At 45.3% G+C, this 13487-nt stretch overlaps 1 protein-coding gene and 1 non-coding gene across 3 annotated transcripts in view; one reads left to right on the forward strand and one right to left on the reverse strand.

Annotated features, from left to right (window-relative positions):
* LOC135371273 (gonadotropin-releasing hormone receptor-like) overlaps positions 1-13487 on the reverse strand; it is a 271561-nt gene that overhangs the window by 13649 nt on the left and 244425 nt on the right. For both annotated transcript variants that reach the window (XM_064605370.1, XM_064605369.1), the window contains exon 2: positions 5864-6047. In XM_064605370.1, coding sequence (XP_064461440.1) covers positions 5864-6047 — 184 coding nt within the window. The remainder of the gene's footprint in view (positions 1-5863; positions 6048-13487) is intronic.
* Positions 3497-3568, forward strand: Trnap-ugg (transfer RNA proline (anticodon UGG)). Its single transcript has one exon. It is a non-coding gene; the product is annotated as a tRNA-Pro (tRNA).

Here is a 13487-nt window from a genome sequence, read left to right on the forward strand (position 1 = left end):
ACGCTTACAATAATAAGAGTAGCTCATTTAGTGACTCTAATTGGGACCACCTTGCCTACCTTCCAATCAGACGGTAAATGATCCTCATGAAATGACAAAGGAGAAGTACGAGCGAGAATGATTGTAGCAGAGATGAGCTTAACAACAACAACAACAACAAATAAGTAATACATAGTGGGATGTTTCAGACGAGCTCAAGAGACAGTGGCACAGCGAGCAAAAGTTTCATGTCAGACATGGTGCGCCCATGTCGGTGCCGACGTTTCGTAGACAAATAAGGGCATGCCATATGTGGCCGATCGAGGGTTTTAAACTTTGTCCTTGGGTCAACTCATCGCTGCGCTGTCTGACCATCAAAGCTCTTGCACATTTCCTTATGGTCACAGGTCTGGTCTTTCATCTTTAAGCGTTATGCTCCTTTTAGCTAGCAACAACTCATGAATGCAAAGCAGCAGGTCCTATATATTTTTTAACACATCTTTCTGCCACCATGTTTTTTTTCTTTCTTCTTTCTTTCATATCGCCTCCACTCCACCGTTATGACGTTTTACGGTCAGGCGTAAACGGGAAGGCCGTTGATGGCCGGTGATGGTAAATGCAGTGACCCAGCTGGCGTCCCCGTTTAGCCAGACGAGATGTTCAGATGAAGGACCGAACCAGCAGGCGAGTTTAAGGAAGGAAAGGGAAGGTTTATTAGGGCTTTAGGTTGGTAATAGATCGAATTACTAAGAGTTCATGGATGACGTTCATTCGTCGACGATGCCCATGAACTCCTGGGCATGCGTGGCTCGAAGCATTGCTGCCACGATGGCGATGACGATAGGTCTGCATATGTGATGGTGATAACACTGTTGCTCACACGTTATACTTCATGGCTTTACGTCACGAGACATGTACATGTGGTGGTGGTGGTGGTGGTGCTGACAGAGGTCGCCGTTGTCGGCCTCACAGAGGTGAGCAACGTCATGACTAACGCTCTGGGGGAATGTGCGTCATGGGTCGACTTCTAAGGGAACTGTGCCAACACATGTCTGACAGCGTACGAGGAAAACCCTGGAAAAAAACCCAAGGCAGCACAGCCGGCACCGGGGTCTCGCCAGTTTTACCAGATCTCGCACGTTCGCGAGGCACTTTCCGAGCGCGAGGAATTTGCCAGCTAGCGCTTTTTCCGCCCAGCATCGAAGCTATCGGGCAGCCGATTGCCCAACTATATCCGGTGTCGTCATATCCGCATCGCGAGGTTAGCGAGGGCCCTCATTGGCGTGCACGTCGAGGTTCACATGGGTTAGAAGACGACAGAACCCGAAGAATAGCACTGGGGTGCCCACTGGCGTGATCCAAGCACCTAAAACCGCTAGACCCCTGACACTCATGTTCGGGTGGCAACGGTCACGCGATCTAGCTCATGCGCCGACCTAGCAGTTTTCTAGTGCTAGGCCCTGTTGCCATGAAATGACCACCCGAATTCGCCATAAGTAACTTGACCTTGCCACCAGGTTGCTGGCACCGTATAAGCCAGGATCGAACCCGTAACCTCGGGATCAGTAGCAAAAGTCTGTGAGCCGCATTACGAGTGATCCTAAATCTGGAACAAATTGCGAAAGTGACGTTGGGGAAGCGTTAATAGGTTACATCCGACCAACCTATTTTGTTTTGCTAAGTAGCCTAATTGCCGTCCTCTTTCACCTTTTCCACAGTGATCGCATTCAGGGGTGGAAAAGGTGAGATTATTCCGGGCGCACACTTCGGCGCTTGTGCTTATCCGTGCCTGTATCTGCATTCCAAATGAGGGTAATTCCCTGCAGGTTTTCACAATCCTTTCCGCCTGCGTTTTGGGAACGTCGGGTCTGAAGGACAGACACGTCCAAGTTTGTGTTACCGATCACCAGCTTACAACTAAAAGTTTCTGTTAACGTTTCCGAATCGGTATACACGGCGATACACACCCATGTCATCACCTATTTGTTGTTGTTGTTCAGATGATACAGGCGGAAAACAACAGCAACGGAGCCATCGACCGTTTTCCAGACCGTCTCCAGTTGTACGGAAGAAATCTGCACCAGCAAGGAGCCGGGGAAGGCTCTTTGTCGCTCTTACTACAAGCGGAGGTTTCTTTTTTTCTTTTTTAGATTCAGGAACGCCTGTGTCGGACACACGAATTATCCCGCGTTCTGCAGAGTATGTGAAAACGACAGGGACGATTTGCGACTGAGACTCTCTCTCTCTCTATCTATCTCTTTGCAAGCCCGTTACCGAGAGAAATCGCGTGGCGAATTATCATAATGTAGATCTTCCCATTTTTAACACGCACCCGAGGGTCGATTTCAAGAGCAGTGTTTTTGAAAATTACCATAAAGTACCCGAAACATTGCAGAAAAAAGACACTCGTTTCTCCAAGTTGAACGTAATTGTTATTCAATGTGGTACGTTGTCGTTATGAAGAGTTCTTTTCAAACTCTCGCTGCCGGACACTCAGCCGTATTGAGCTAGAGCGGAGAAGCGAATACTTACAGAACACATGCGTCAAGATTCAGGTGAATCTTGTACGCTGAGAGCGGGGGACTGAAACCGGAATGGAACCGAAAACCGTTTGGGGGGGGGGGGGGAACCCAAATCTTTTCAAGAACCCTAACCCGGGAACGTAACCGCAATACGCTATCGGCAGTTAACCGATACTGTAACCTGAGCCGAAAAATGTGATTTCGGTTATCGGTTCAAGCGTGAACGAGAACAACTTTGAATGCGATATTTGTATCGCTTTACAACTCTGATTAGTGGTGTAGTACGAGCGCCTGTTAAAGTAGGTCTCTTCGTTATGTGTTTTTCATTCAGACGTTGTGTCGACAACATGCCATTTTATACGCGTGGACACATAACAGGATGACATACCCATCGTATAACATGCATTGCGTACATCCCTTATGCGTTTCTAACCGTGTGATTGCGACCCAAGCGTTGCACGTTGTTTGTTTCCACACCGGTTTGCGCTGAACGCACGCAGTTTTTCTTGCCTTGTAGCTTGTTACAGCACGAGCGAAATGAATGTGCGCGAGATAACAGAGACCGCAACAAATTGTTTAACGGGGAATATCGCAAATGGCAGAAGGGAGTTGAAGAAAGTTCTGTCTGTTGCGCTCCGGAATTCCGGAGCGCAAGAGATAAATATGTTCATTTTCACCCGCTTTCACTTTGTAGTTCACTTTGCGACATCCGGGCAGCCTTCAGATACATCCTAGACAAAACGGAAAAGAATACCGGTTCCGCGGTTTGCTTACCGATAACAGCAAATATTAAAAACTGCGAATCCCGTAACCGAAACCGCTTTCAGAGTTCTGACACTGAACCGCAAGCGTAACCGTAACCGAATGGATATTTGTTGAGGTTTCAGTTCCCGGCTGAGAGCAACGTCAGAAGCGGCGAGTCTACCAAGGTCACTGTGCTTAGTCTAGTGAATGGAGCACCGCCCTTGACGATAGCAATTGCGCCGTCTTCGCGTGGCCCGTTGGTCTAGGGGTATGATTCTCGCTTTGGGTGCGAGAGGTCCCGGGTTCAAATCCCGGACGGGCCCGATTTTTTTTCTTTATTATTATTTTTTTATAGTTGGTGTACTACGTATACGAGTACCAGTTTTAGTACGTCCAAGGGTGTTCACGATAGCAATTCCGAAAAGATGACAAACGCGTGGACATTACATTGCTTTATGCTTGGATATCATAACTTCCTTCATATGAGTATCATTGTCGCAGGGTACTTCCGATGTCCTAAAGCTCGATATTTATTGTTCTACTTCTTTCGTAGAAAGCGACTTTTCCTGAACAAGTTATCAGTGTTCCGTAAAACCTTTTTAATTTCGCGTTGTCAGTTTTTTTTTTTTTTTCGCGAATTGGGTGCAGGGCACGTATTCGTATAGGTGGCGTGCATATGACGTCACACCATAGCTTTACCCGTGCTTTTTCCCTCTTTCTGGTGAACCGGCGCACCCTGCCTATACGCGTGCTTCTTTTCACTCTTTCTGGTGATCCGACTTACGCAAATGCATCCCACCTATACGTAGCAGGGCTCGTAGCACACTTGATAAAAGCGGCATCGCGTATGTTTGCGCTGTATAGACGACCTGCGCTCCTACGTCATTGATTACGTAACGCCGCCGCGCAAAGCATGCTGGTGGGCTCTATCAGCCGACGCGTTTTTCCCGCTGCTTGCCCACCAGAGAAAAATATAACCTCGGACCAGTCTTCTCGTGACGTAACATGTTTGTAAACAGATTGTCGTCTATAGTAGATCTGGACAACCAACCGTGAAGATAAAGTTTGCCATTCAGCATAGTTTTCGAACAAATCTCGCTGGACGTTCTCGCGTGCCCTTCAAATTTGTCAATTCGCGAAAATGAAGGGCTTGCGAACACTACACGGTTTTACAGTTATTCTCTGCTACCCTTTCACTTTTTTTTTGTTGCTTTTTTGTTTTTGTTTTTTGTTTTACTGTGAGGACTGCGAGATTCGAAACATGTTTCTGTGCTGTTAGTTTGCCTCACGAATTTTCTTGCCCTACTTTTTGTTAACCGTCCTTATTGTCCACAGTGTCCCTTTTAAGCTATAATATGTGTACCGCCGGTAATTCGAGTTTCGTTCCAATAACTAACTGAAATGAAGACAACGAACGATCAACCGAACGACGAACCGAACTGCGTGTTGAGTTATCGAGAAAAATAGGTTTTCTGCAAAGATTTAGCAACTGTCTGCCCAGTTTTGTGGAACATCCACTTCACTATGCACTTGTTCATTCGAGATTTGATTATTGTGTCTCGTTATGGGAAGTACACCAGCAAAAAATTTGCAAAAGCTCTTATTACTTCAAAAACGTATGATCCCTTTTTTAAGTGGGATATCAAGGTATGATCATACGGAGGCACATTTCAAGAGCTTGGGTATTCTTCACGCGAAGGAGATTAATACATACCGCTTTGTACAGAAAATATACTGTGAAGCGTCAACCGACGGCAGCTCCTTTATCACGAACTGTGCGTTGACTGAAACGTTGATCCAGTACAACTGTAGGTCCTCAGATCGTTTTGTTGTACCATTAGTGAAAAATAACTAGGGTGCACAAACTTTGCATTTTTTAATCCCAGTCTTTTTTTTAATAATCTTTAAACACGACTTGAAGAATGTTTTACGAGATAGATTACCTTAGTGTAATAAATTGACCCTTGTAAAATGTTTGCTAAATTTCCCTCTTTGTTATATATTAAATAGACCCTTGTAGTTTGTTTGCTTTCAACCATACTCTCTGTTACATGTTCTTGTCATTTATATGCGCTCATCATGTTTACATGTTGAATATGGTAAATGATATATTCTGAGTGCTTGAATATGCATACAGGGTGTCTCAGTTAAATCCCCGGGCTAAATAATTCGCGAACGGGTGCACCAATCGAACTTTCGAACTTTCTTTTTTACAAGTATCTGTCCGACACCACCTACAAGCTGCGCACCGTGTGAATGAGCGGGAGGCGCTCATTATTTAAATAAAAATTCAAATGAGTTTCGTAAAAAAATATAACTCCTAAAGCAGGGCGCTGTCAGCATTAAAATGGGTACTACCCCTTTTGGGACCTTCAGTGGACATCTTTTAGAGAAAAAACTGCCACTGACGCGGGTCATTTGTTGCAGTAATTAATTGGTTTCTGTTTACACATTTTTGTCGCGGTTGGTCGCGGTGAAGCGCAAAAGGACGCTCTTCTACTCCTGTATCCACCAATGAATTACGTCCTTTTGCGCTTCACCGCGACCAGCCGCGACAAAATATGTGATGAAACACAGATGAAACGAAGTAGAACGTAGTCGAGAGTGAAATGGCTCACCGGAAATGGTGTAGAACGTGCACAGGTAAGTGGTGACCAATGTTGCAAGCGGAAGCAGAAACATGAGTACAAGGCTGATGGTGGTGTACAGCTGCTCTTGCCACTGCGCCGAGTAGAAACCATACGTGACGCACTGATAGAACTCCTCCTGGAAGGGGCCCCGCTGAACACGAAATATGAACACCTGCGAAGAAAAGAGAGTTCACTAAGACAGAGAATTGGGTTATATACAGGGCGTTTCACGAAAATCCCCGGGCTCAATGATTCGACAACGGTGCCACCTATCGGGTAACTGTTTTCCTTTTTTTTTTTTAGCGTCCTTGATGCGCTGGCCACAAGCTGGCCGCTCAGTTTCTCATTTGTATGCGCTCATTAGTTAAATCAACATTCTGACTTTTTTTGTTTTGCTTCGCCGGGCTTTGGTACTTGTGCCGCAGCAATGGCCACTCTGAGAAAGTGCCAAACCAGTAAAAAAATAGCTTCGATTTTTAGTGATTGTATCAAGTGATGAACTGGTTTCGGTTTACAAATTTCTTGCGCGGAGCAGTGTAGGAATGCTCTCTTTCGCTCAACTATCCTGCGCTCAAATTCGTGTTCATCCGCTTGCATTGGTGGCGGGGGATCCGCAAGATAAGGAACAGCCGCGAGCGAGGGTTCGATATGGCTTCTCGTTTTCAACTAAACTCGTAAACAAGGTTGTGGCCGTGTCATTGGATGGGCCGGACAGTGCGCTTTTGTTGAGCAAAATTGAGCAATGACTTAGACGGGCTACGGACGACGGTGATGACAAGATGCAATCATCTTACTTTAGTGTTGCATGATTTCATACATTTGGCATATCTCTACGGTCCCGAGACCGACTTCGGTCCTGACTTCGGTTCGGACAGAATTCGGCTAGTTTTTCGAACCATGACGTTTCTGCTTAACAGTAGGCTAACTACTCCCTGACCATCATCAAAGCCACGTGAACGCTATATTGTCCTGCACGTGACCGGTATGTGTTTAGAGGGTTTTCTCTTTCTTCCCTCTTGTTTCTCTTTCTTCGCTTAGAGTAACCTTGCCATGCACCCTGGCTGGCAGGAAGACCGTTCTTCCTTAAATGTTACGATCGATTTTTCTTTTTTTCTTTTTTTCGTGATAGCGTTAGCGTTTTTCTTTTTTCTTTTACAAATCAATCAAGCTTCGTGTTAGCGCCGCGAGGCAACTGTAGGTATGAGCGGCGTAGAGACTTGAACAGATGGAGAGAGGACAGCAGGAAGTAGTGGGGGACAGGAGGGGTTAATATGCGTCCTGGGCTGACTTCAGGGGGAACTGTGCCGACACTCGTCTGGAAGGTTTTCGAAACATCCAGGGAGAACCTCAGGCAGCACAGCCGGTGATAGGATTCGACCCCACTACCTCCCAGTCTTCTGCGCGACCTTAGCTACCACCAACGAGAATGACGCCGTAACCCGCTCGGCCGTACGCCGCTGGTACGATCGATAAAGAATATAGCAACTCAAGACGTCATTAGCTTTGCGCTCAAACGTGCCTCTATTTCTAAGTTACGTATATTTGTGCTCCGGCACTCTATATACAACAAGAACGCTCTGCGCTCAAAGCTCTTCTGACATTTCTGGACACCATCGGACTTCGATCGCTATTGTGAAGGGGCTTGTTATTTTATTCCCCCCATCCCAACCAGTAATGGGGTAGAGTATCGCCTGCGGCGATGAAAGTCCCCACTCTCCAAGGTCGGAAATAAAGTTGTTGTTGTTGTTGTAACACCGAGGTCTCGTTCTGAGAAATACAATATGCCCGGATGCGAGCACGGCCCACTTTTTTTGGAGACGCGCGCGAGGTCGGTTTCAATCGCGTCGCGCGTCAAAGCGAGCTGTCGGTCTGAAATAAACGAGTCTCCGAAAGCTGTCAATTTTTAGAAGGAAGACGAGACCACCTCGAACGGCAGTTCCCACGAATGCGTTGTTGCAGAAGAGCAGGCAAGCGTGCGTGAAACGCGTGGAAGGCTGGCTGTCATTCCAGGTTTCGATGCATGCAGGCGACTTACGTACACTCTTAGCTCTGATGTTCGCAGCTGGAGCGAAGTGTCATTCTTCGGCATGCACGCAGAAGCTGTGCGGCCCCGAAGATCATCCAGATATATGACGTAATTTTTGAATGCAACAACAACAATAGATGATGATGATGATGATGATGATGATGATGCGTTCTGTGAATAGCCGCGCCTTTCTCGGAGAAATAGGGGGTGGGTATGTTTATTATATATATATATATATATATATATATATATATATATAAGAAGGGAGAAATGGGAAATGTGATAGCAGTCATTGGGACCGTTCCACTTCGCATCTATTCAGGGGGAAGTCATCAACGCGTAAAATGTCTGACCTTTAAAAATGTGGTCCATTTACTTAACCGCTCTTCTTCGGCCTGGAAGTGACAAACGGTATTTATTCGTAACCCACGTGAATCATTCGTGAACACGGAGTTCTCTAGACGCGGAGGAAGCGGCGGAATACTGTGTTGTGGAAACGGATGGCAATGCCACTACTGGGTAAGGTGCGGTGCGCGGATGAACTGGGAAGGTACTACTTGAACTACGAGAGAAACGATTTTTTTTTAGCTTGGCACTTCGAAGTTATCTTTAATTTCATACTCGGTACTGTGCACTCTGTACTTAATCGCTGTGTAGTGAGACAATAAAAACAGCACGAATATTAGTAGCACAATGTTGTTGGTACAAACCTAGGAGGATGAAACTAATAAACTAATAAACTAGCGCTGGCTTGATAGCTATTCTTAACTTTGCGGAAGGCATCCACTTTACAAGTATCAAAACCAATTTGATGGAACATTTGAGCGAATTCATAATGTTCGGAATAATGATGAATTTTGGAACGCACTATAGAGATGATGAATAATCTCCACAGTACGAATCATGGAGATGTTTTGGATTCCGAAAACACGTAAGACAATAATGGAATCTGTCCAAAATCTTAAACAGGGGCTAGATATTGAAATTCTTTAAAAAGTGGCGTCAAATTATCTGTGGACAAGATGAACGAACAGCTGTAAGTAGCATGTAACCCAGAAATTTTGTTTTTAGAGGAGGCAATGAGTGTCAGATACCGAGAGACAGTGAACGTCTCTGTGCCGTTCGGTCCGTGTTCTTTGTTATTCCCAGACTCGATGAAATTTTGCCCGTTTCAAAAATTATTAGATAGATTACAAAAATATAATGAAATACAAGACGATATTACCTATTGCCCGTAGCATTTCAAGTACCGGTTTCAAGAGCTTTATACGATCTGACGGCAAGTAGAGGTCATAAAGAAATTACTGAAGGCAATTGTCTGATGCTTACGCTCTTTAACAAACGAGCCTTCATTTCTTGTTCCTATCACCATCATCATCACCATTTTTTCCCCTCATGCCAACCTTCAGGTTCAAACTGTTCGCACCGGACAGGAATACATGCTCGACGAAAATATATCGAACACAACGTGCGGGTCAGCAAGAATGGTGTCCAAGACGACTGTACGCAGAGGCAATCGAACGTGTCTCCACGGTAAGACAATATCGAAGCGCGGAATGGTTGCCTTTGATTTAATTTGAACAAAGAAAAAAAAACACAGAAAAAAAAAACACACACACAAAAAAAAAACAAAGGAAAACAATGACCGAGAAGCTTGTCTGATTCGTAGGTACATTATTCGTCCAGCTGCTTCAGCACGCTAAGGGGTGATTTCGAGAGAGAGTACGAGTTTCCCATTGTTGCCTTTGTTGGCACCTTTCGCGTCGATTCGCATCGATTTGCATCGGATTCTGCCCCATTGTTCCTTGGAGTAGTGGGCCGCACCTTACCTGGCGAATTTCCCCATTCATTATCATTAACATATTTGTTGCATCGGATCGATATGAAGAGTGAAATGTCGCCCTTTCTTTATAGACCCATTGCTGTTGCACTAGCGTTCTGTCTCCACGCTCTCTAATCGTTACCCGAACATGCAAGGCACGTGAAATCAAATTTTGGAAAAGATGCGGCTCTGTGGTAAATTGTGCAAAAGTAAACGGTGCAGATGGAGATATCCCCGTTAAGGAATTCTCCATTTTTTTCTCCTTCCACCATCATCATCATCCTCTCGTTAAGGATACTATAACGCGCATCATTTTTGTTTGTACCATAAGGTAGGAATGATTCTTGATAAGAACATTGTCATTAACATTATTACGCACATAACAACGTCATGCTGAGCGTTTTAAGAATTATTAAGCGTGCCTTTGGAGGTAATATACAACGGCCCCTTCGGAGGCATTAATTATGCCGGGGGTGAACCGAGCCCCTGACAGTGCGTGATAAACGGCTAACCTAAGCCTTTACAACGTATGATTTACGTTGGTCCGGCCACGAGAAAGTCGGCGGATCCTCATTCGACGAAGAATGTTGAATAAAGCGAGAGAAATGATCACTTAAAAAGAGAGATAGAGATAAAAAGGAGGGCGAAATGGGGAGAACGTGAAAGAAAACACCCTTGCCATCACTATTTCAAGTTTTTTTTTTAGGAGACAACACCGCGGTCACAAATGAAAACGCGCTGTCCTCTGTTGAAAGAAGGGGGACTTCCTATACAGAAAAGTTTGTACGACAATTTAGCTCCCGCGCTCCTGCTGCTGTATAACGTGCCTTCGAAAAACTGCCAACGGAACTTTGGATCGAAAAGATGAACTTTTCTGCGTCCGGAAGGCACTGACAAGATGACAATTTGACGTGCCGTGTCTCCCAAACGAACAAATTGAAGAAAGTGCGTGGCGTCGCTCCGCAAGAACGTCATGTCGAAAGATGGCATCATCATAATAAGGGAGTCAATAAGGTATCGTCAAGAATTCGCCGTTATTGGCAGATTCCAGAGGTCCGTTGTCGTGCAAGAAAGCTTCATACCGGCAGGAATGCGCATGTGCCTATTTGGCTCTACAATTTGTAAGCCTCATTTCCGTCACAGTCTATCGACACGACACACAGGGTTAGAAGACTGTTTTGAGGTTGCAACGTTGCGAGGGACACTACAGAGCTCCTCATGTCTTGGGTACTCACAAGGGCGCCAGTATAAATAAATAAATAGATCGGTTCATAGCCAAGGGTTTAGCATACAGTTTAGTGAGGTTTTAAAGAATAACGTTTTAGAGACGAGGTTGCACGTTAGCGGGTTACGTTTCAGCGAAAGGAACGCTCGTTTCATCGAATATAAGGGTACTTTGTAAAGAACACCGTTCTCGCGAATCAAGTTTTGGTTGCGGTTTCAACATGTAGTGATCGAACCAGGGTTGTGTGTTCGACAATAGTATAAAGGTCGCGTCTTCGTCTTTTATTTGTCTTAGACTTAATTCAATTATAACTGGCAGAATAGTACAGATATGTCGTAGAGAATGCCTTTGCACGCAACGATTTTGCGACAAGCTTCGTTCGAAAGCACTTATTTCAGATGACGTGCAATGGCGCTCAGGTACTCTTTCGTACTCATTTCGTTCCATCTGCTTAATAGCCGACGTAGCGGCTCTTCTGTCTTCTTCTGACTCGGCACTTCCACGCCTCGCAAAAAGGACTCAATCAAAGTTTCAGCTTCTCGCTGCTCTTTTCTCAGGACCTCTACGAACCGGAAGAAGACACGGCGCTCCACACCGAGCAAACTCCAGCCCACCAACGCTCTGTCCTCAAAGCTCTCTTGGCCTTTCTGGATACCACAGGACTTCGATCCTTATCGTGAAGAGGCTCATTATTTCATTCCCCGCATCACAACCAGCAAAAGAGGTAGAGTATCGCCCCTGGTGATGAAACTCCCCATCCATCATCTCACAATAAAGTTATTGTTGTATAGTGAGCCACACCAGGTAAATGTTATTCCACTCATACTGTATGTTCGTATCAGAGCACAGCAATGTACACAAGAACTTGATGCAAAGGTCTGTCTAATAGTTTCAAGGAGCGGCCTTCAAGGAAGCAAGCTAAGAGACAGTAGTACACCCCAAGAGAGAACACTTGGGACGTACTTGTACTGCATCGAATGATGGCATCTGCAGAAACACCATCAGGTGTGTGTGTGGGGTGTGTGTGTGGGGGGGTGGATATGTTTATTATGAAAAAGAAAGGAAAGGTCAGCCAGACGAAGGTCGGCTTGCTATTCCAAACAAAAAAGGCAAAGAAGGGAAGAAGGAAAGAAAAATAAGAAAAGGAAAGGGGAAGAAAGCAGGAGAAAAGGGGAAGAAAAGAAAAACAAGAAAAGGAAAGGGGAAGAACGAAGGAGAAAAGGGGAAGGGGAAGGGGATCAGGTGTGGGATTCTCGCTGCTATCATTGAATTGAAGTATGCAACTGGTCGTTGTGAGGCTTGCGTTGCCTTTGGCTTCCTATGTTTAATTGCCTCATCCACTACGACGTACTTGTGCTTCCTCTTAACCATCTATCGGTGTAATACCTTGTTGGGGTTGTAAAGGTGCACCTCTTGCACACAGCACGGTGCCTACCGGTACTCCCTACGGTAGGGCGTACCAGTACACCCTTGTTTTGTGGTGTACTTGCACACATACACTGGTGTTATACTTAAACGGGACAACAAAGAACACCCTAAAAAGTAGTCGTGGCCCCTACCTTTTTTTAGTGTGTACGGTACTGCCGATAGCCACTCGTGAGATTCGACTAGGTGATGTCTATGCGTAGAGGGTGCATGAGTTGATCGGGGAGAGCAAAGTAAGTATTTTGTACTATTATGCACGTGCATAATGGTACAAAATAGGCTCCGCCTCCCGTTTTCAACAAATCAGGGGCGAGAACGTTGTCATTCGGGATGATGGTTGGCTAAGAGCGTGCTATATGGTGAAACTCATTTTCAATAGTGTAGGTTCATATTCCGTGTTTATCACAGTCAGATGTACGGTACCACACGGTGCCGCAAGCGCGACAGCTTCAGAGTTCTTCGGATTGCATACACACAGGACGCACATATTTCAGGACTATAAATATAGGCACGGAAGCGGAAGTCTAAGCGAAGTTTAGGAAGTAGTGTCAGTGATGGGGAGTAAATTGAGAGTGAATTTCGGGGTCAGGGAAGTAAAAGGAGAAGTAATTACGATCTAGGATACTGGAAGCTGCAATTGCTTCAACTTCTACTGCCTTAGATTACAATTACTCCCCATTTTAGTCACGTTAGTCCCATTTAACATTCTGAGGCCTATCAACGTCTGTCTTCCCCCGATTCTTTCCTTGGCATTCCTGTGTCACACGGTCAGAACAAATGACATTATCGTCTAATGCCATTAGGGTCCCGAATAGCATTATCCACGAAGGTCGTGCCACACGTCAGTTTGTAATGACATTAAACGTCATGATGTCGATACCGCCCCTTTGGCGCCATCTTGCGTTCCTTTAGTTTTGTCGGTAAAAATAAGGCTTTTCCTTCGTGAAAATTGCTATTCTGCAGAGACGATAGGAGCGAGAGTATAGGCATTTCGTCGGCGAATGAGTTGTGGCGATCTCATTAGGCAGAAACTGTCATTCAGAAAAATGTCAGTAAATATATCTGTGTAAAGAGCACGGATGACATTAAGGTTGAAACCATTAAGCACTTAATG

The sequence above is a fragment of the Ornithodoros turicata genome, chromosome 10 (assembly GCF_037126465.1).
Source record: "Ornithodoros turicata isolate Travis chromosome 10, ASM3712646v1, whole genome shotgun sequence".
NCBI classification, from domain to species: Eukaryota; Metazoa; Arthropoda; class Arachnida; order Ixodida; family Argasidae; genus Ornithodoros; species Ornithodoros turicata.